At 58.1% G+C, this 22,967-nt stretch overlaps 1 protein-coding gene across 1 annotated transcript in view; it reads left to right on the top strand.

Moving 5' to 3' along the window:
• Nucleotides 1-22,967, top strand: part of ACSF3 (acyl-CoA synthetase family member 3) — a 58,476-nt gene that overhangs the window by 24,227 nt on the left and 11,282 nt on the right. The window contains exon 6 of the mRNA XM_012466035.3: nucleotides 9,982-10,108. Coding sequence (XP_012321458.2) covers nucleotides 9,982-10,108 — 127 coding nt within the window. The remainder of the gene's footprint in view (nucleotides 1-9,981; nucleotides 10,109-22,967) is intronic.

Below are 22,967 nucleotides of genomic sequence, written 5' to 3'. Positions count from 1 at the left end.
GCAGTGTGGACAGGGGCTGAGGTGCTGTGTGGAGGGAGTCTGTGTGTCTGCAGTGTGGACAGGGGCTGAGGTGCTGGGTGGAGGGAGTCTGTGTGTCTCCAGTGTGGAGAGGGTCTGAGGTGCTGTGTGGATGGAGTCTGTGTGTTTAGAGTGTGGAGAGGGTCTGAGGTGCTGGGTGGAGGGAGTCTGTGTGTCTGCAGTGTGGACAGGGGCTGAGGTGCTGGGTGAAGGGAGTCTGTGTGTTTAGAGTGTGGACAGGGGCTGAGGTGCTGTGTGGAGGGAGTCTGTGTGTCTGCAGTGTGGACAGAGGCTGAGGTGCTGGGTGGAGGGAGTCTGTGTGTTTAGAGTGTGGACAGGGGCTGAGGTGCTGGGTGGATGGAGTCTGTGTGTTTAGAGTGTGGACAGAGGCTGAGGTGCTGGGTGGAGGGAGTCTGTGTGTCTGCAGTGTGGACAGGGGCTGAGGTGCTGGGTGAAGGGAGTCTGTGTGTTTAGAGTGTGGACAGGGGCTGAGGTGCTGGGTGGAGGGAGTCTGTGTGTCTGCAGTGTGGACAGGGGCTGAGGTGCTGGGTGGAGGGAGTCTGTGTGTTTAGAGTGTGGACAGGGGCTGAGGTGCTGGGTGGAGGGAGTCTGTGTGTCTGCAGTGTGGACAGAGGCTGAGGTGCTGGGTGGAGGGAGTCTGTGTGTTTAGAGTGTGGACAGGGGCTGAGGTGCTGGGTGGAGGGAGTCTGTGTGTCTGCAGTGTGGACAGAGGCTGAGGTGCTGTGTGGAGGGAGTCTGTGTGTCTGCAGTGTGGACAGGGGCTGAGGTGCTCGGTTCACTGTCACCAAAGTACTGGCCATGAGTGGAGAGGCCGCACCACATTGAGAAGTGGCACACAGTTAAATTGACTCCTTTTTTCTTGTCACACAGTTTTATCATTTTCAAACATCTGTGGATTCACAGAACTCCCACCACAGTCAGGATCAGAGTAGGGTCACACCCAAAAGCATTCACTTATCCTCGGGTACCCCTGATCTGTTTCCATTTGGGTTCTGTCTCCTCAAGAATCGCTTATGGCTAGAATCCTATTGTGTTATATTTCGAGCCTGCAGCTTCTCTCACTTTAGATGGTGCCATTGAGATCCACCCAAGGGTGCTGTGTGTGCCAGGAATTTGCTCTTTTTTATTGCTAAGTAGTAGCCTGTGGTGTGGATGTTTATCCGGTCACTCATTGGAAGACATTGAGTTGTTTCCAGGTTGGGGCCATGGTAAGTACAGCTTTATAAACATTATTAATTTCAGGATTTTGTGTGAAAATAAGTTTCTATTTCTCTAAGGTAAATACCTTGGAATGGAGTTGCTTGGTCATATTAAGTATATAGTTAACTTTAGTAGAAACTGCCAGCCTGTTCTTGTGGAGTTGCTGTGTTATTTTGCATTTCTGCCAGCGGCTGGTGAGAGTCCTGGTGGCTCTGCATCCTTCCGGCACTTCGTATTGTTGGAAGTTTTTCCATTAGCTGCTCTGGCCGGTGTTCGCAGTGCCTGGCCGTGGTTTCGGTGTCACTGTGGCTGGTGTTCAGCAGTGGCTGACTGTGGTTTCAATGTTGCCCTGGCCATGATTTTCCGTATCACTCTAGCCATAGTTTCTGTGTCGCCCTGGACGTGGTTTCTATGTCACCCTGGCCATGGTTTCAGAGTCACCGTAGCCGTGGTTTCAGTGTCAGTCTGGCCATGGTTTCCGTGTCGCTCTGGACCTGGTTTCAGTGTCAGTCTGGCCGTGGTTTCAGTGTCACTCTGGCCATGTTTTCAGTGCCACTCTGGCCCTGGTTTCAGTGTCTCTCTGGCCATGGTTTCCGTGTCACTCTTACCGTGGTTTCCGTGTCACTCAGGCCATGGTTTCAGTGCCATTCTGGCCGTGGTTTCAGTGCCACTCTGGCCGTGGTTTCAGTGTTGCTCTGGCCATGGTTTCAGTGTTGCCCTTGCCATGGTTTCAGTGTCACTCTGACCGTGGTTTCCGTGTCACTCTGGCCGTGGTTTCAGTGCCACTCTGGCCGTGGTTTCAGTGTTGCTCTGGCCATGGTTTCAGTGTTGCCCTTGCCGTGGTTTCAGTGTCACTCTGACCGTGGTTTCCGTGTCACTCTGGCCGTGGTTTCAGTGCCACTCTGACCGTGGTTTCAGTGTCGCCCTCGCCGTGGTTTCAGTGTTGCTCTGGCCGTGGTTTCAGTGCCTAGCTGTAGTTTCAGTGAGTAGTTGTTTCCCCAGTGGCCATTGATGTGGGGCATCTGTACACATGTTTATTTGTCATCTATAGGTCTTGTTTTGACGTATCTGTTTAACTCTTCAGACCATTTAACTGGTTTATTTTCTTGCCGTTGAGATTTAGAATAGACGATTTGCCAGTATTTTCTCTCAGTCTTGTCTTTTCCTTCTCTTCCATTTCATAGGGCAAGTCTGCTTTATCTTTTCTTTTTTCTTTTCTTTTCTTTCATGGATCAAGCTTTTGCTGTCATGTCTAACTCCAGGTTGCAAGGGTTTTCTTTTAGGTCTTCATCTGAATGTTTATAGTTTACATTTATGTCCATGCAGCATTTTGAGTGAATTTTTGGGTAATATGTGAGGTTTAGGTGGGAGGTTCATTTTTTTGCATGAACGATTGTTCAAATATCATTTGAAAAGACTACCCTTTCTGCATTGAGTTACCATTTCCTCTTTGCCAAAAATTAGTTGGACATATTTGAGAGGGTCTGTCTGTAGGTTCTCTGTTCTGTTCCCATGATCTATGTGTCTGTTCTGCTGACACCACATTGTTCTGACTGTTGTGGTTTTATGCTAAGTCTTATGATTGTAGTGTGATCTTACCAGCTTTATTCTTCTTTTTCAGAGTTGTTTTGTTGCATATATCAATTTTAGAATTAGCTTGTCTATATCTACAAAGAGTCCTTTTGAGATCTTGATTGGAAAGCCAGGCGTGGTGGCTCATGCCTGTAATCCCAGCACTTTGGGAAGCCAAGGCAGGCAGGTCAACTTGAAGCCAGGACTTCAAGACCAGCCTGGCCAACAGGGTGAAATCCTGTCTCTACTAAAAATAGAAAAAAAATTAGCCAGATGTGGTGGCACATGCCTGTAATCCTAGCTACTCAGGAGACTGAGGCATAAGAATTGTTTGAGCCTGGGAGGTAGAGGTGGAAGTGAGCCAAGATTTTGCCACTGCACTTCAGTCTGGGCAACAGAGTGAGACTCTGTCGAGTGAGTGAGTGAGAGAGAGAGAGAGAGAGAGAGACAGAGAGACAGAGAGACAGAGACAGAGACAGAGACAGAGACATTGACTGGAATTTAGCCATTCTGATGGGGAGATCACTTGGGGGAGAATTAACGGTTACTATATTGAGTCTTCCAGTTCATGAACATGGTATGTCTCTCCATTTACATGGATCTACTTTGGTTTCTTCTATGTTGTTTTCAGCATATAGATGCTGTACTTGTTGTGTTAGATTTATGCCTAAATGTTTCTTCTTTTCTTTACTCCACCTTTGAGTCCTCCTCCTCCTTTTCCTCCTCTTTTTTTTAAACTATTGTCACTATGGCAGGGGGTGGGGGGGTTGTTTGTTTGTTTGAGACAGAGTCTTTCCCTGTCACCCAGGCTAGAGTGTAATGGTGTGATCTCAACTCACTGCAACCTCTTCTTCCTGGGTTCAAGTGATTCTCATGCCTCAGCCTCCCAAGTAACTGAGATTACAGACGTGTGCACCATACCTGGCTGATTTTTAATAGAGGCAAGGTTTCAACATGTTGGCCAGGCTGGTCTCAAACTCCTGGCCTCAAGTAATCTGCCCACCTCAGCCTTCCAAAGTGCTGAGATTACAGGCGTGATCTGTACACTCAGGTTTTTCTTGCTGTTTTCAGTTGTCTTGTTGTTAATTTTAAATTGTTCATTGCTAGTAGGTAGAAATATGATTAATTGATTTTTGTGTGTTGGCCTCAAATACTTCAGTTGTTACCTTGCTAAATTCACTTACTAGTTTTCAGAGATTTTTGTAGACTTCTTGGGAATTTCTACAAATACAATCATGTTTTCTGCAAATACAGATAGTTTTATTTCTTCCTTTCCAATCTGTATGACTAAAGCCCTAAGACTTCCAATAGCATATTGCATAGAAGCAGTAAGAGTGGACTTTCTTATTCGTGATCTTCCAGTGGAAGGGTTCAGTCTTTCAGCAAGTGTGTTAGTTACTGGCTTTTTGCAGATTCTATCTATAATATGCTGAGAGTTTTTATCACCAAACGCATGTTGAATATTTTCAAAAACCTTTTCTGCATTAATTCTGCATTAAATCATTTTTATTTATTAGGCTGTTAATATGGTAGATTAAATTGAACCCACCTTTTATTCCCAGGACAAACGCCACTTGGTCATGGTGCGTCATTGTTGTATGTAGTGCAGGATTTGATTTGCTAACATACTGCTGAGTATTTTTGCATCTGTATTCATGAGAAATTTTGGTCTGTAGTCCCCGTTTGTGTACTTCCTTTGTCTGGGTTGTGTTTGAGGCTGATGCTGGCCTCATTAAATGAGTTGAGAAGTGTTCCCTCCTTTCCTATTCTTTTCTGGAAGAGATTGTGTGGAATTGGTATTATTTCTAATTTAAATTATTGGTGGAATTCACCAAGGAAATCGTCTGGACCTAGAGGTTTTCTTTTGTATTATTATTGTGTATATGTGACAGTCTCGTTCCAGAATACAGGCTGGATGGAGTGCAGTGGTGCCATCATAGCTCCCTGCAGCCTTGTACTCCTGGGCTCAAGTGATCCTTCTGCCTCGCCCTCTCAAGTAGCTGGGACCACAGACGTGTGCCACCAAGCCCAGCTAACTTTTTTTTTTTTTTTTTTTTTTGAGACGAAGTTTCACTCTTGTTACCCAGGCTGGAGTGCAATGGCGCGATCTCGGCTCACCGCAACCTCCGCCTCCTGGGTTCAGGCAATTCTCCTGCCTCAGCCTCCTGAGTAGCTGGGATTACAGGCACGCACCACCGTGCCCAGCTAATTTTTTGTATTTTTAGTAGAGACGGGGTTTCACCATGTTGACCGGGATGGTCTCGATCTCTTGACCTCGTGATCCACCCGCCTCGGCCTCCCAAAGTGCTGGGATTACAGGTGTGAGCCACTGTGCCCTACCAGCGTTTCTTTTTTGGAAGAAAAAGAACTATGAATTCAATTTCTTGAGTGCTTATGAGACTATTCAGGTCCTCTGTTGCATCTTGGGTGACTTTTGGAACATATGATTTTTGAGGAGTTGGTTCATTTAATCTGTTAACTTTTTGTGTGTAGAGTTTCCCTTCAGGCCATGAAATCATTGAAAGGTTAATCAGGGTTCCGCAGAAACAGGATAAAAAAAATGTTAAAGGGAATTCTCCTAATAACCTTTTAATGATGTCAGGGCCTGATGTTATGTTCCTCCCATGCCTCATGTTGGTAAGTTGTGTCTTCTCTTTCTTTTTTCTTTGTTATTTCTAGAGGTTTATCTGTTTTATGGCTCTTTTTTCAAACAAGTCGCTTTTGGATACATTGATTTTTCTTTATTGTTTTTCTGTTTTCAATTTCACTGATTTTTGTTGATTTTTCTCTGCTTGCTTCTGGCTTTTCTCTTTTTCTAGTTGCTGAAGGTGAAGCTTCAGTTACTGATCTGAGGCCTCTCGTCTTTGTAACATGTACATTTAATGACGTGCATTGCCCTTAAGCATTGCTGTAGCTGCATCGCCAAATTTTGATATATTTTTATTTTCATTTAGTTCAAAATATTTTAAATGTTCCTTAAGACTTCCTCTTTGACTTGTGAATTATTTAGAAATATGGCACCTATTTTCCAAATATTTGGATATGTTTCCATTATCTTTATGCTATTGGCTTCTAGTTCAAGTCCATTACAGTCAGAAGACATACTTGGTATATTTCAGTTCTTTTAAATTTGTTAAGTTGTGGTTTGTGGCCCAGAATGTGGTTTCTTTTGAAGAATGTTCTGGTATACTTGAGTATATATTCTTCCCCGGGTGTGGTGGCTCACACCTGTAATCCCAGCACTTTGGGAGGCCAGGGCAGGAGAATCACTTGAGCCCAGGAGTTTGAGCCCAGCCTGGGCAACATGGTGAGACCCCCATCTCTACAAAAAGTTTTTAAAAAAAGTTAGCTGGGTATGGTGTTACATGCCTTTTGTCCCAGCTAGTCAGGAGGCTTAGGTGGGAGGATCACCCGAACCTGGGAGTTTGAGGCTGCGGTGAGCTGTGATCGCACCACTGCACTCCAGCCCAGGGGACGGCAAGGGTGTGTCCTTCTTGCTTTAGTAAATGTCTGTTCTGTTAATTAGATGAACATGTTCGATAGTGGTGTTCAGTTCTTCTGTATCCTTGCTGCTTTTCTCACCACGTGTTCTCTTACTAAGTGAGGGCTTGCATTTTTCAACTGTAACTGCCTGTTTCGTATACTTTGAAAGGCTGTGGTTCGGTACATTCACGTTTGTAAATGATTGTGTCTTAGACGTTTAATGCTTCTGGTCGTGCTGTGTGCTCTGACTTTACTGTGATGTTAATACAGCTGTTTTAATTTCCCTTGACTGGAGTGTGCCTGGTGTATACTGTTCTCTTTGCTTTCAACTTACCTGTACGATTGTATTTGAAGAAAGTTTCTCATAAACGGCACACCGTTGGGTTATGTGTGGTTTTTTAATCCAGCCTGACAAGCTTTGTAGTTGGTGTGTTTAGACCATTTACATTTAATGTCATGACTGACGCGCTAGAATGAAGCCTCCCGTTTTCCTATTTGCTTACTGTTGTTTCCTGAGGGTTTTATTGCTTAACTTTACTGTCTTCTTTGACGTCATTTTTTCGTATTCTGTTTTATTTTGTCTCAAGTGTTTGACCATAAATGCTTTGCATAGTTTTTTTACTAATAGTTCCAGGGAATAAAATATACAGACTTCGTTTTTCACAGTCTGCTTAGAATCAGCATTTTAACACTTCCAGAAGACTGTGGAGCCACACCCCGGCCTCCGTGTCGGTCACCGACCCTCTGCCTTCATGTCGCAGTTGTCATGATTCCTGCATTTGTTGTAAACTCCATTTGACAGAATGGCAATTTTTGCTTTCAACAGTCAAAAACATTTTAGACAACTTGAGAAGAAAGGAACTCAGCTTTATTCATCCGAACGTTTCCCACTTCTGCTGCTTGCCCGTATCTCTAGTGTTCCAAGTCTCCTTCTGATACCCGTTTCTTTCTGTCCGAATGACATTCTGTAGTAATTCTTTAGATCAGATCTGCTTGCGACAGATTATCTTAGTTTTATTCCTCTAAGAATTTCTTGATTTTATCTTCCTTCCTGAAGGATATTTTTATTGGATTAGGAATTCTGAGTTGATAATTGTTTTTTTTTTCAGCATTTTAAAAATATGACTCTTGGCCCATTGCGGTGGCTCCCGCCTGTAGTCCCCACAGTTTGGGAGGCCGAGGGGGCAGATCACCTGAGGTCAAGAATTTGAGACCAATGGGGAAACTCCATGTCTACTAAAAATACAAAAATTAGCCAGGCTTGGTGGAATGCACCTGTAATCCCAGCTACTTGGGAGGCTACCAGGAGGTTGCAGTGAGCCAAGATCATGCCATTGGACTCCAGTCTGAGCAACAGAGGACGTCTCTGGCTCAAAAAATAATAATAATAAAAATACGACTCTGCTTCTTTCTGGCCTCCATTGTTTCCATGGAGAAGGCAGCGGTCGCGGGACCCGCTGTTCCGGTCTAGGCATCAGTGACGGGGTGACGACGTACGGCCTTTGCTTTGTCCTGTTTGGGATTTGCTCAGCTTCTTTCATTTATAGGCTTGTGTTTTCACCAGATGTTGGGTTTTTGGCCCAAGTTTGTCACTTGCCTTCCTGCACCTGAGTCTCATCTTTCCTTCTGTTCCTCCAGTAGCGTGAGTGCTAGCCCTCTGTGTGCTGGTGTTCCTAGTCACTTGGCTCTGTCGTTCAGGTTGGACATTTCTATTGCTCTGTCTTCACGTGTCAGAGTCATTCTGCCATTGAGCCAATCCAGTGACATTTTTTTATTCTGTATTTTTCAGTTTTAAAATTTTCATTTGGTTCTGCTTTGTATCTGTTATTTCTTGGTTGAGACTTTCTATTTTTCCATGTCTGTGCAAACGTTTGCCCTTCCTATTTCCTTTTTTTCTTTTCTTTTTTTTGGGGGGGACACTCTGTCACCCAGGCTGGAGTGCAGTGGCACTATCTCATCTCACTGCAGCCTCCCAAGTAGCTGGGACTACAGGCATGCACCGACACACATGGCTGGTTTTTGTCTTTTTTGTAGAGACAGGGTTTTGCCGTGTTGCCCAGGCTGGTCTCAAACCCCTGAGCTCAGGCGGTCTGCCCACCTCGGCCTCCCGCAGCGCCCTCAGTTCTGGAGCGTCTTTGTAATAGAGTTTGCAGGTGTTTTCAGGTAACTCCAGTCACTGTGCTGTCTCCGTGCTGTCGTGTTCTTCTTTCGTATGAGTTGATATTTCCCTGGTTCTCCCGTGTTGAGTAACTTCGTATTGTACCCTGGACATTCTTAATGTTAGGGGTGAGATTCCTGGTCTTACTCACCTTCGGTGAAGATGTGGATGTGTTTGTTTTACTGTGACTTGGTTGGCGTAACTCCGTAAAGTCTGACCTCCTTCCCTGGGACTGCTTTCAATGTCATTTTACTTTTAGGGCCTTGGCCCTGCTGTCTCTGCACGTCCCACAAGTGTACTCACCGGTAGCCGGTCTGACCACTGCAGTGCAGCAGATGAAGGACGGCAGTGCAAAATCTCATGAAATCCAGGTTAAGTCCGTGGTTTCCTTTGAAAAAACAAACACAAGCGTCTGAGCAGGCAGGAGTTAGGCTGGGGCACTGCACGGAAAGCCCATCACCGCGTGAGGCGGGCATTTCATGTCCTGTGCATGACGTCCGCCCCTCCCGGAGGAGCCCAGGCTGCCTGGTTAGCAGCAGGTGACACAGTTGGCCGAGGCTGCCGTGAGGCAGTGTTGGCCCAGGGGCATGTAAGCTTCCTTTCTGCACGTCGCATCAGTGTGTTCTGCGGTTTCACAGCTTCTGCCTTGGCCCCTGGCTTTTTGAAGTCCATTCCAGATGGCAGGTGATGAGCCTCAGTGAGACTCTACACATCCCTGACCTCCTGGGTCACAGCCAGATGCCGTCACAGTTGAGAAGGGTGAGGGTGGTGGAGCTGGCAGCTGCTCACCTGAAGCCCCTGCTCCTTCTCTGCCCTCCCCAGACCCTCTTGACCGTTGAGCCAAGGGCTTGGCTGGTGTCTTCACAGACCCACCACGTCCAGGGCCTCCCACGTGCTCATGCCATCTGCTCCTGATGTGCATGGAGCCCCAGCCCAGGCTCGTGTAACCCAGCCTCCCTCCTGCCCTCTCCACAGTCACCATAGAAGAATGCCGTGGCTATACTTCCCGGGGCCGCAGCAGTGCCCGCATGTCTAACAAGGACCTCCAGAGAGCCTCCACCCTGTGGACGGCACTGCCCGCTCCGAGCTGCCTCAGCCCCTGTGGGCGAGGTGTGCACAGATGCCCGCTGCTATGCTCCCTGGTTTGAGAAACACCCTGAAGATGGGATTTGGGCACAGGTTTTAGAAGTGGACAGGCTGCCCGAATCCAGCCCAGGCCCCGAGTGCTGAGGGCGGTTCCAGTCACATGCTCAAGTCTAGAGGACGGGGTGGCAACATGCGCTTCTGTAGCTGTTCTGGGACGAGCGAAAGGACACCCAGCTCCCAGCCAGGGCACCAGGGCCTGTGCCAAGGACGGCGGAATGCTTAGCTCGGGGTGGTTGGTTTCTACCTGTCGAAAGCTGCGTTTTCCAGACATTCCAACGAAGCGCTCAGTTCCAGAAAGCACGTGGTCCCGGATGGGCAGGGTGGCAGCGTCACCGCCAGGCGGGTGTGCCGGCTCTGACCTGCACGTGCTTCGTCTTCCACAGGTGACCCCAGGGTTTGAAGAGAAGGACGGGGAGCTGCTGGTGAGGGGACCCTCCGTGTTTCGAGAATACTGGAATAAACCAGAAGAAACTAAAAGCGTGTTCACCGGGGATGGCTGGTTTAAGACAGGTAGGGTCCAGCCCCGCGGGAGTGGAGGAGACCCCGGGGCGGGGAGGGGACAGTGGCGCCAAGGCTGGGAATTCCAGAGCTTTCAGCCAAAGGCAGAAGACGAGGGTGGTGCGGGTAGGGCTGGAGGCCGCTGTTCCGGCGCTGCACCCTCTGAGCACCCGGCCTCCCCACCGGCCTCTAGAGCAGGGTCCGTGGCCCCGTCCGTCAGTCCCTTGGTGCCACCACACAAGACGTCCGCACTGTCCTTCAGCGTGGCAGCCGCTCCAGCAAGTACATATCCTGACCACAGACGCTGGACCCCACACACCCCTTCCTGTGGCCCCTCTGCCCATCGTGGGCCAGGGCGCCCTCCACCTCCCAAGTGCACCTCTGCACCCAGAGACCTCGTCACCCCCACGCCCAGCCGCCCTCGTGCCCTGCACATCTCCCTTCTCCCACCGGGGTCCGAAGTCCCCTGCTACAGTGTGGTGGGTGCGGGGTGGCTGTTCCTTCACCATTCCTCAGTTAGTGCACTTTCTCCGCCTGCTGGAACAGGCCTGTGGGGGGGCAGAACCTGCCCGCCAGATTGAGGTGGCCCAGGAACCCTGTGGCAGTCAGCCGAGACTGTGGGCAGCCCCCGCTGCCACCCTCGTGCTCTCTCTCAGCCTGCCCTGACCGCTGCCTGCCCCGCTCCCTCCTTTGTGAGAAACCGACTTGGTCCAGGATCCCACGTCCCGCCCCATGGGGCACATTTGGACGTTTGGATAGCGGATCTATTTGGGTGTGCAGGTGTTGACAGGCAGTGGATTTATCCAGAAGATCTGCACTGGAACTTTGTTCCTGAACTCTGGGTGTGAGATGGTGGTAGGATGTCTTTTCCTTTTCTTTTTTTTTTTTTTTTGTCTTTTGGCTTGTCTTTATTTTGTGCTAGACGTCATTATTTTATAATAATCTGAAGTAATATTTTCCAAAAAGAGAGGCCCATTTTCACACATCAGAATCTGCTGGCCCAAAATCAGAAACATGCCTGCGCCATGTCCTTCCACAGAGAGAGAGCTCGGGGGACACAGTGTGCAGGCGGGAGGGGCTCCTGGAAGAGAGCGCGGGGCATGGGCTCCTGGAGGGGTGCCGGGAGGGAGCAGAGCGCGGGGCATGGGCTCCTGGAGGGGTGCGGGAGGGAGGAGAGCGCGGGGGATGGGCTCCTGGAGGGGTGCCGGGAGGGAGCAGAGCGCGGGGCATGGGCTCCTGGAGGGGTGCGGGAGGGAGCAGAGCGCGGGGCATGGGCTCCTGGAGGGGTGCCGGGAGGGAAGAGAGCGCGGGGGATGGGCTCCTGGAGGGGTGCGGGAGGGAGGAGAGCGCGGGGGATGGGCTCCTGGAGGGGTGCCGGGAGGGAAGAGAGCACGGGGGATGGACTCCTGGAGGGGTGCCGGGAGGGAGGAGAGCGCGGGGGATGGGCTCCTGGAGGGGTGCGGGAGGGAGGAGAGCGCGGGGGATGGACTCCTGGAGGGGTGCCGGGAGGGAGGAGAGCGCGGGGGATGGGCTCCTGGAGGGGTGCGGGAGGGAGGAGAGCGCGGGGGATGGGCTCCTGGAGGGGTGCGGGAGGGAAGAGAGCGCGGGGGATGGGCTCCTGGAGGGGTGTCGGGAGGGAGGAGAGCGCGGGGCATGGGCTCCTGGAGGGGTGCGGGAGGGAGGAGAGCGCGGGGGATGGGCTCCTGGAGGGGTGCGGGAGGGAGGAGAGCGCGGGGCATGGGCTCCTGGAGGGGTGCGGGAGGGAAGAGAGCGCGGGGGATGGGCTCCTGGAGGGGTGCGGGAGGGAGGAGAGCGCGGGGGATGGGCTCCTGGAGGGGTGCGGGAGGGAGGAGAGCGTGGGGCATGGGCTCCTGGAGGGGTGCGGGAGGGAGGAGAGCGCGGGGGATGGGCTCCTGGAGGGGTGCGGGAGGGAGGAGAGCGCGGGGGATGGGCTCCTGGAGGGGTGCGGGAGGGAGGAGAGCGTGGGGCATGGGCTCCTGGAGGGGTGCCGGGAGGGAGGAGAGCGCGGGGCATGGGCTCCTGGAGGGGTGCGGGAGGGAGGAGAGCGCGGGGGATGGGCTCCTGGAGGGGTGCGGGAGGGAGGAGAGCGCGGGGCATGGGCTCCTGGAGGGGTGCGGGAGGGAAGAGAGCGCGGGGCATGGGCTCCTGGAGGGGTGCGGGAGGGAAGAGAGCGCGGGGCATGGGCTCCTGGAGGGGTGCGGGAGGGAGGAGAGCGCGGGGGATGGGCTCCTGGAGGGGTGCGGGAGGGAGGAGAGCGCGGGGGATGGGCTCCTGGAGGGGTGCGGGAGGGAAGAGAGCGCGGGGCATGGGCTCCTGGAGGGGTGCGGGAGGGAGGAGAGCGCGGGGGATGGGCTCCTGGAGGGGTGCGGGAGGGAGGAGAGCGCGGGGCATGGGCTCCTGGAGGGGTGCGGGAGGGAAGAGAGCGCGGGGGATGGGCTCCTGGAGGGGTGCGGGAGGGAGGAGAGCGTGGGGCATGGGCTCCTGGAGGGGTGCGGGAGGGAAGAGAGCGCGGGGCATGGGCTCCTGGAGGGGTGCGGGAGGGAGGAGAGCGCGGGGGATGGGCTCCTGGAGGGGTGCGGGAGGGAGGAGAGCGCGGGGCATGGGCTCCTGGAGGGGTGCGGGAGGGAAGAGAGCGCGGGGCATGGGCTCCTGGAGGGGTGCGGGAGGGAAGAGAGCGCGGGGCATGGGCTCCTGGAGGGGTGCGGGAGGGAAGAGAGCGCGGGGCATGGGCTCCTGGAGGGGTGCGGGAGGGAGGAGAGCGCGGGGGATGGGCTCCTGGAGGGGTGCGGGAGGGAGGAGAGCGCGGGGCATGGGCTCCTGGAGGGGTGCGGGAGGGAAGAGAGCGCGGGGCATGGGCTCCTGGAGGGGTGCGGGAGGGAAGAGAGCGCGGGGCATGGGCTCCTGGAGGGGTGCCGGGAGGGAGGAGAGCGCGGGGGATGGGCTCCTGGAGGGGTGCGGGAGGGAGGAGAGCGCGGGGGATGGGCTCCTGGAGGGGTGCGGGAGGGAGGAGAGCGCGGGGGATGGGCTCCTGGAGGGGTGCGGGAGGGAGGAGAGCGTGGGGCATGGGCTCCTGGAGGGGTGCCGGGAGGGAGGAGAGCGCGGGGCATGGGCTCCTGGAGGGGTGCGGGAGGGAGGAGAGCGCGGGGGATGGGCTCCTGGAGGGGTGCGGGAGGGAGGAGAGCGCGGGGCATGGGCTCCTGGAGGGGTGCGGGAGGGAAGAGAGCGCGGGGCATGGGCTCCTGGAGGGGTGCGGGAGGGAAGAGAGCGCGGGGCATGGGCTCCTGGAGGGGTGCGGGAGGGAGGAGAGCGCGGGGGATGGGCTCCTGGAGGGGTGCGGGAGGGAGGAGAGCGCGGGGGATGGGCTCCTGGAGGGGTGCCGGGAGGGAAGAGAGCGCGGGGGATGGGCTCCTGGAGGGGTGCCGGGAGGGAGGAGAGCGCGGGGCATGGGCTCCTGGAGGGGTGCGGGAGGGAGGAGAGCGCGGGGGATGGGCTCCTGGAGGGGTGCGGGAGGGAGGAGAGCGCGGGGCATGGGCTCCTGGAGGGGTGCGGGAGGGAAGAGAGCGCGGGGGATGGGCTCCTGGAGGGGTGCGGGAGGGAGGAGAGCGCGGGGGATGGGCTCCTGGAGGGGTGCGGGAGGGAGGAGAGCGCGGGGCATGGGCTCCTGGAGGGGTGCGGGAGGGAAGAGAGCGCGGGGCATGGGCTCCTGGAGGGGTGCGGGAGGGAAGAGAGCGCGGGGCATGGGCTCCTGGAGGGGTGCGGGAGGGAGGAGAGCGCGGGGGATGGGCTCCTGGAGGGGTGCGGGAGGGAGGAGAGCGCGGGGGATGGGCTCCTGGAGGGGTGCCGGGAGGGAAGAGAGCGCGGGGGATGGGCTCCTGGAGGGGTGCCGGGAGGGAGGAGAGCGCGGGGCATGGGCTCCTGGAGGGGTGCGGGAGGGAGGAGAGCGCGGGGGATGGGCTCCTGGAGGGGTGCGGGAGGGAAGAGAGCGCGGGGCATGGGCTCCTGGAGGGGTGCGGGAGGGAAGAGAGCGCGGGGCATGGGCTCCTGGAGGGGTGCGGGAGGGAGGAGAGCGCGGGGGATGGGCTCCTGGAGGGGTGCGGGAGGGAGGAGAGCGCGGGGGATGGGCTCCTGGAGGGGTGCCGGGAGGGAGGAGAGCGCGGGGGATGGGCTCCTGGAGGGGTGCGGGAGGGAGGAGAGCGCGGGGCATGGGCTCCTGGAGGGGTGCGGGAGGGAAGAGAGCGCGGGGCATGGGCTCCTGGAGGGGTGCGGGAGGGAAGAGAGCGCGGGGCATGGGCTCCTGGAGGGGTGCGGGAGGGAGGAGAGCGCGGGGGATGGGCTCCTGGAGGGGTGCGGGAGGGAGGAGAGCGCGGGGGATGGGCTCCTGGAGGGGTGCCGGGAGGGAGGAGAGCGCGGGGCATGGGCTCCTGGAGGGGTGCGGGAGGGAGGAGAGCGCGGGGGATGGGCTCCTGGAGGGGTGCGGGAGGGAGGAGAGCGCGGGGCATGGGCTCCTGGAGGGGTGCGGGAGGGAAGAGAGCGCGGGGGATGGGCTCCTGGAGGGGTGCGGGAGGGAGGAGAGCGCGGGGGATGGGCTCCTGGAGGGGTGCGGGAGGGAGGAGAGCGTGGGGCATGGGCTCCTGGAGGGGTGCGGGAGGGAGGAGAGCGCGGGGGATGGGCTCCTGGAGGGGTGCGGGAGGGAGGAGAGCGCGGGGGATGGGCTCCTGGAGGGGTGCGGGAGGGAGGAGAGCGTGGGGCATGGGCTCCTGGAGGGGTGCCGGGAGGGAGGAGAGCGCGGGGCATGGGCTCCTGGAGGGGTGCGGGAGGGAGGAGAGCGCGGGGGATGGGCTCCTGGAGGGGTGCGGGAAGGAGGAGAGCGCGGGGCATGGGCTCCTGGAGGGGTGCGGGAGGGAAGAGAGCGCGGGGCATGGGCTCCTGGAGGCGTGCGGGAGGGAAGAGAGCGCGGGGCATGGGCTCCTGGAGGGGTGCGGGAGGGAAGAGAGCGCGGGGCATGGGCTCCTGGAGGGGTGCCGGGAGGGAAGAGAGCGCGGGGCATGGGCTCCTGGAGGGGTGCGGGAGGGAAGAGAGCGCGGGGCATGGGCTCCTGGAGGGGTGCGGGAGGGAGGAGAGCGCGGGGGATGGGCTCCTGGAGGGGTGCTGGGAGGGAGGAGAGCGCGGGGGATGGGCTCCTGGAGGGGTGCGGGAGGGAGGAGAGCGCGGGGGATGGGCTCCTGGAGGGGTGCGGGAGGGAGGAGAGCGCGGGGCATGGGCTCCTGGAGGGGTGCGGGAGGGAGGAGAGCGCGGGGGATGGGCTCCTGGAGGGGTGCTGGGAGGGAGGAGAGCGCGGGGCATGGGCTCCTGGAGGGGTGCGGGAGGGAGGAGAGCGCGGGGGATGGGCTCCTGGAGGGGTGCGGGAGGGAGGAGAGCGCGGGGCATGGGCTCCTGGAGGGGTGCGGGAGGGAAGAGAGCGCGGGGGATGGGCTCCTGGAGGGGTGCGGGAGGGAGGAGAGCGCGGGGGATGGGCTCCTGGAGGGGTGCGGGAGGGAGGAGAGCGCGGGGGATGGGCTCCTGGAGGGGTGCGGGAGGGAGGAGAGCGCGGGGCATGGGCTCCTGGAGGGGTGCGGGAGGGAAGAGAGCGCGGGGCATGGGCTCCTGGAGGGGTGCCTGGAGGGAAGAGAGCGCGGGGGATGGGCTCCTGGAGGGGTGCGGGAGGGAGGAGAGCGCGGGGGATGGGCTCCTGGAGGGGTGCGGGAGGGAGGAGAGCGCGGGGGATGGGCTCCTGGAGGGGTGCGGGAGGGAGGAGAGCGCGGGGCATGGGCTCCTGGAGGGGTGCGGGAGGGAAGAGAGCGCGGGGCATGGGCTCCTGGAGGGGTGCCTGGAGGGAAGAGAGCGCGGGGCATGGGCTCCTGGAGGGGTGCCGGGAGGGAGCAGAGCGCGGGGCATGGGCTCCTGGAGGGGTGCCGGGAGGGAGCAGAGCGCGGGGGATGGGCTCCTGGAGGGGTGCCGGGAGGGAGGAGAGCGCGGGGGATGGGCTCCTGGAGGGGTGCCGGGAGGGAAGAGAGCGCGGGGCATGGGCTCCTGGAGGGGTGCCGGGAGGGAGCAGAGCGCGGGGGATGGGCTCCTGGAGGGGTGCCGGGAGGGAAGAGAGCGCGGGGCATGGGCTCCTGGAGGGGTGCTGGGAGGGAGCAGAGCGTGGGGGATGGGCTCCTGGAGGGGTGCTGGATGGTGCTGTGTTCCCTGCAGCCTCGCTGCCTTGTGGCTTGATCTGTGGCTCCCGAAGGCTCTGGAGTGTGTGCTGCTGTGAGGCAGGCGTGCTAGGTGTGTGGTCTTTGAGCACATTCGCAAAGTGAAGATTTTGTGAGCCCCTAGAGCAGAGGCCAGTGCGCTATGCAGCGTCCCACAGGCTCCCCAAGGGACCCCAGGACGCACCTTTGTGGCTGGACATCAGCAGAGGACCGGGGACTGGGGCCTAGAAGCCTGTCTGCGACAGGACGTGGCCGGCACAGTCAACCCTCCCTGCTGATTTGCCGTTTGTATACATCCCAGGATGCAAGCTGGTCCGGGGACTGAGCCTGTCCATGACTCCCCTTCAGATTCGGAATTACAGGAGCCCGACTTGAGTCCGTCCTGCTCTGGTTCTTCTTTTATTTTTAAATTCAGATAAAAAGCTGAAGATGTTTTCTCAAGGCACAGGAACCCTAACCCTGTGGATTTTTCGAACGGCTGGGCTCTCTGAGCTGCTGGCAGGGCAGCCCGTGACGTGCGGGGCTGTGGGCGCAGAAACCCCGCGGTCCCGGCACCCATGCAGGTTTCAGCCGGGGTGAAATAGCGTGCATTAATTATTGTAAAGAGATGTCTTTAGGAGAAAATGGTTTTGAAATTCAGTTTAATTTCATTGTAATGTGCTGCAAACAGGAAGGGAGTATGTGTGTTTAATTGGCTCTCGGGGGTAAGGCCTGGAAGCCGCATGCCTTTGTCACAGGCCATTAGCGATGCCGCCTGCGTGATGAGAGCCTGCAATCAGCTCACAGCTGCCGCTCCTGCGGGGAGAGCATGATATTAAATAGAAATCAGGAGAAATTAAACTTAACCCTTTCCCTGGCCAGCCCCTCCTACCACGTGGATTCTGGCATAAGCTGTCGGGCACAGGGGACCGCCAGGGATGTCTGGACACAGCCAGGGACGGCCGGGATGGCCAAAGCCAGTCCATAGCTCCTCGGCGGCCTCCTCTGGGTCAGGATGAGAAGAGAGGTTGCCGGCTTCGATGCCAGCCACTCCTGCCTCCCTGACCTGCCTCCAAGCCTACAGCCTGCTTCTGCCTCAAGATTGCACAGGGAGCTTCAAGGCCATGGGGTCTCCGCTGCTCAGGGACGTGTCAAAGGTCTCCCTCAGGTAGCTCTTCTGACAGCCAAAATGGTCTTTCCCGATGCTCTGACTCCACCTGCCCTCGCTCAGAGACACACGGGCACATTTGCTGCCTGGGCCACGTGGAAGGCAGCACGGAGGTGGGCGCCTCTGCCAGGCAGGTGGTGGGAGCAGCAGCCCCTCCTGGGGGAACCGGGGTCAGGAGTGTGCGGTGGGGCAGACTGGTGTCCCTGCATAGGTGGAGGGTCTTAGGCTCTAGCCGGGGGAGGAAATCTGATGACAGAACTCCATAGAGAAGAGCCCTGGGTCCCGGGAAGACCACCAGGAGCTTGCGGGGAAGGATTGCAGGGGGAACCGGGGATCCCGGGAGGACCACCAGGAGTTCTCAGGGAAGGACTGCAGGGGGAGCCGGGGATCCCGGGAGGACCACCAGGAGCTTGCGGGGAAGGATTGCAGGGGGAACCGGGGATCCCGGGAGGACCACCAGGAGTTCTCAGGGAAGGACTGCAGGGGGAACCGGGGATCCCGGGAGGACCACCAGGAGTTCTCAGGGAAGGACTGCAGGGGGAACCAGGGATCCTGGGAGGACCACCAGGAGTTCTCAGGGAAGGACTGGGGGGAGGAGCCCTGGGTCCCTGGAGGATTACCAGGAGCTCGTGGGGAAAGATGGGGAGTGGGGAGTGGGGGGCTGGAGAACCCCCAGACAGAGACATCCTGCTCAGGGAAGGAGAAGGGAGCTGGGCCCAGGTGGCCCCATTCCCCGAGGCTGAGCGTCAGCCCTGTTGCCTGGTCCTTCCATGCTCATGGGCACCACTGCCGGGTGCCAGCTTACTTGTCAGCCTGTCCGAGGTCACTTCTCCCGGGGCCCAGCCAGGGTTCCATGTGTCGCTGTGCATCCCCAGACCCTCTGGCTCTCAGCCATGGGGTGCTTACATCTGGGCCAGAAAGGTTAAAGGGACCTTGTGATTTAGTGGGACCCGCTGGCCTCAAGAAGCAGAAAATCAGAGGGCCAGCAGCCCCAGCCACCCAGGGTTTCCCCTGCGGAGCCAGAGCTGGCCGGGGAGCACCGTGGAGGCCCAGTGGGAACCGGCGGTATCACGGTTCTGGCCCACGGCCTCTCCCTGTGGTAAAGAGGTGGATGCTGAGCCCCAGGCCTGGTGGCACATTGGAGGTCAGATGGTGGCACCTGAGCTGCTCCTTCAGAGCAGGCGCCTTTTCAGAAGCCCTGGGGCCTTTGGGGCCTTTGGGGCCTTTGTGTCCTTGGCCAGAACTCCCCTGGCCGTCCTCCCTTTACAGGACACGGGGCCTCTGTGGGACAAGGGAAAGGACACAGGCATCCTGGTGGGAACCAAGGCCGGCCTGGCTGCTGCCAGCCCCTGTGCCAAGGTTGCCAGCCAGGGTCAGAGGTGACCACAGGGAGGACAGGTACAGAAGTGCCCACACCCGCCCCAGCCCCTTCCATCTGGCAGAAGGACCCACTGGGCCTCTCGTTGGCCGGGCTGTGTGGGGAAGCCCGTCTCTTCCCTCTGAGCCACGTGTGCATGCTGACAGCTCCTGAGAGGGCCATGTTTTGGTGCCTACAGGTACCAGGCTGGCTGACAGGCCATGCTGAGGAGGGGCGGTCCCAACCCTCCTGCCAGATGCCCTTCCCTGCAGCCTGCGGGGCCACTGGGGCCCACAGGACCTCACCAGGCCCACAAGATGGGCATCAGGTGTATCTTAGCCTGGGTTCCCTAGAAAACGCATGAGGACTCTGGGCAAAGGGTGAGTGTTTTTCCTTTGGTTTTTTTAAAACCGAAGTTATATACCCATGGTTTAAAGACCCAAGTAGTTTTAGCAGTTCAGGAACAAGAACTACAGCTGCGCCCCTTCCCCCAACCCGCCGGCTGCGGCTTCTGTGCCGTCTCTGCGTCCCGAGGACCCGCCGGCTGCGGCTTCTGTGCCGTCTCTGCGTCCCGAGGACCCGCCGGCTGCGGCTTCTGTGTGGTCTCCACGCCCTGAGGGCCACGGCACCGCCACCTCAACTCCTTTTTGCCTCTGTGGCTCCCACAGGAGGCCCCTCCCCAGGCTCGGCCCGGCTCAGTTGTGTGCAGAGTCCGCACTGTTAAGACCTGGCGTCCCCACTGAGAACTGAGCCCAGGAGACACTGCCGTTCTGTTCTTTGTTTTCCAGAGTCAGGAAAGTCTCGATTTTCTTGGTCTAGGTACCAGTTCCTCATGGACTGGGCTGGTCTCGCCACCAGCCTCCTTCCCCTTCACAGCCGCTCCTTCCCTCCTGCCGGGTCAGGGCTTCTGCCCCTGCCCGCATGTCCTCCTCCTCCCCGCTCCACCCCCTAGCTCTGGGGACTGCTTTCCTATGGGGCTTCCTGAGGCGGGGCGCTTGGGTCCGTATTGGAGATTTGCGTGTCTCTGTGTCCTCGTTCCACCCTCAGCCTGCGTTGCTGGTTTGGCTGGGTGTGGGGTTCTGGGTTAGAAGTCACTTCTTTATCATTTTCTGGCCTCCAGAGTTGCTGGTGCCACAGCCATGTTGAATCCTGGCACTTGGTGACCCCTTCTTTTTAACATAAGGTGTCTCTTCCGTCCCCAGAGCCCTGAGCCCAGGTCAGGGAGCCTCCGGGTGGGGACTGAGCCCAGGCCGGGGAGCCTCCGGGTGGGGACTGAACCCAGGCCGGGGAGCCTCGGGTGGGGACTGAGCCCAGGACGGGGAGCCTCCGGGTGGGGACTGAGCCCAGGTCGGGGAGCCTCCGGGTGGGGACTGAGCCCAGGTCGGGGAGCCTCCGGGTGGGGACTGAGCCCAGGACGGGGAGCCTCCGGGTGGGGACTGAGCCCAGGTCGGGGAACCTCCAGATGGGGACTGAACCCAGGACGGGGAGCCTCCAGGTGGGGACCGAGCCCAGGTCGGGGAACCTCCAGATGGGGACTGAACCCAGGCCGGGGAGCCTCGGGTGGGGACTGAGCCCAGGCCGGGGAGCCTCCGGGTGGGGACTGAGCCCAGGTCGGGGAGCCTCCGGGTGGGGATTGCGCCCAGGTCGGGGAGCCTCCGGGTGGGGATTGCGCCCAGGTCAGGGAGCTGGGTCTAGGCCATCGCTGGGACTCCCTCTGCCTTCAAGAAGCCTCTTCCACCCGGGCCCACAGGGGAGACATGGATGACTGGAGCCTCCAGTGTCCATGGGCACCGGAGCTTCCAGCACCTTTCATCCTGCTGGGTGATGGCCAGCGCCTGCCTCGGTGGAGGCCGCCTGCGCCGCTACCCCTCCGAGCCTCAGTCTGTCCTCCTCGTAGCCCCCTCCCTTGCCCAGGGGCAACTGGTGGAGCCTTTCATGTAAGTTGGTTTCCAGCTGGCACTCTGTACCCACATGGGGGCACCTGTTCCAGGCTCGCAGGCAGGGGCCTCGGAGGCAGAGAGCAGAGCTCTCGGGCAGGGGCTCAGGCAGGGGCCTCGGGGTCCCCTCAGCACTTCCTCACGGACCAGGAGCCAAGCTTCAAACACACTTTGTCGCTGGCGTCAGTGCTTTGGGAGCAAAAGTCCAACAGGCTGGGTCTGGGCCTCTCCACACCTTGTTTCCTGGGACAGAGCTTTGCGGGGCTGGTGTCGCTCCACATCCAGGCTCAGGAACCGGATCTGCACAGCACAGGTGCTGCTGTTACCTCATGTGCGGGTCAGGACGCGCCCGGCCAGGAGTGCTTCCTCCCAGGCCCACAGACAAGGTCTCTTGCCGGGGGACCAGGGGCCTCAGCGCCACACTCCACCCATATTTCCAGGGAGAGAATCTGAGTACTGGGAGATTTATTTTCAATTACAGTGGAAGGCAGAGGCGTGAAATAGCGCTGAATCCGAAAGCAGCTTATCAGTCCAGGTAGTAGCAGTGTATTGTGCTGCATTCTATCTGTCAGAACAAAACTCCTTCAATGCGAGAGTCAGGTCGGGGAGATAGACCGCCCATTGGCAGCCGACTCTCATTCCGGAATCAATGCATTTTGATAACTATGTTGTTATAAAAAGCAAAGGTTATTGGCCGGGCACGGTGGCTCACACCTGTAACCCCAGCACTTTGGGAGGCCGAGGCAGGCAGATCACCTGAAGTCAGGAGTTCAAGACCAGCCTGACCAACATGGTGAAACCCCGTCTCTAAAACGAAAAAAGAAAGTGAAGGTAATTTAACTTGTTTGACCTGCATTTCACAATGATCGAGCGTGTCCTCTGCACTCCGGCTCTGGACGGCCAGTCGCCCTGGAGCCTGTGAACCTTGTGGGTCACCCGCACTGCCGCGGGGCCTCCTCCCACGGTGTCCAGCCTGCCCTTGCTTGGCCGGGACTTTATTAAAACCCTGGCTCTGATGCTCCTGAACCCTTGATAGCAGGGTCCAAGCCTGGAAGAACAAAACCAGCCACTCTTTCTCTTGGCAGGGGCACAGCAAGGTGGGTGAGACAGGTGCTGGGCAGTCTGGGAATGTGCAGGGAGGTGCCAGCCCTTGGGGCTGAGGCTGCTGTGCGCTGAGAAGCCGGAACAAAGCCTGACGTGTTCCAAAGGCCAAGCTCAGGGCTGAGAGGGAAGCCGCGCGGCGGCCCCTGTGGGTGGAGACGTCCAGGCCTTGCAGACAAGGCACGGGCCAGGGGAGGTAGACCGGAGGCATTGGAGCAGAGGGGCCATGTGTGCACAGCAGGAGGGACCCTGAAGGGTCCTGGCCTAGAGGGGCCTTTGCGAGGAGGATGCCAGAAATGTCCAGGCAAAGGCAGCCAGGCCTGGGAGACACACGTGGGACTTGGTCTTTTTTCTGTGGGCAGCAAGAAGTCTCTCCCTACACCAGAAGGAGCTGTAGGCAGCAGTGAGGTTGGAGATTCTGACTCTGGAGGGTGGGGCTGGACCTCTGGGGCTTGCCGGGCTGAGAGCCGCACCACCCTCTGATGCCCAGGGTGGGAAAGATGCACAGCTGCCACCATCCACTGAGGGCCCCACACACCCGGGCACTGAGGGCCCCACACACCACGCACACACCCAGGCACTCAGGGCCCCACACACAACGCACACACCCGGGCACTGAGGGTCCCACACACAACGCACACACCTGGGCACTGAGGCCCCACACACCACACACCCGGGCACTGAGGGCCCCACACACCACTCACACACCCGGGCACTGAGACCCCGCACACCACACACACACCCGGGCACTGAGGGCCCCACACACAACACACACACCCGGGCACTGAGGGCCCCACACACCACGCACACACCCGGGCACTCAGGACCCCACACACAACGCACACACCCGGGCACTGAGGGTCCCACACACAACGCACACACCTGGGCACTGAGGCCCCACACACCACACACCCGGGCACTGAGGGCCCCACACACCACTCACACACCCAGGCACTGAGACCCCGCACACCACACACACACCCGGGCACTGAGGGCCCCACACACCACACACACACCCGGGCACTGAGGGCCCACACACCACGCACACACCCGGGCACTCAGGACCCCACAC

This window comes from Aotus nancymaae, unplaced genomic scaffold (assembly GCF_030222135.1).
Source record: "Aotus nancymaae isolate 86718 unplaced genomic scaffold, 86718_ANA_hifiasm-v0.15.2.pri h1tg000095l, whole genome shotgun sequence".
NCBI classification, from domain to species: Eukaryota; Metazoa; Chordata; class Mammalia; order Primates; family Aotidae; genus Aotus; species Aotus nancymaae.
The sequence above is the reverse complement of the archived record's forward strand: the minus strand, read 5'-3'. Positions and strand labels throughout refer to the sequence as shown.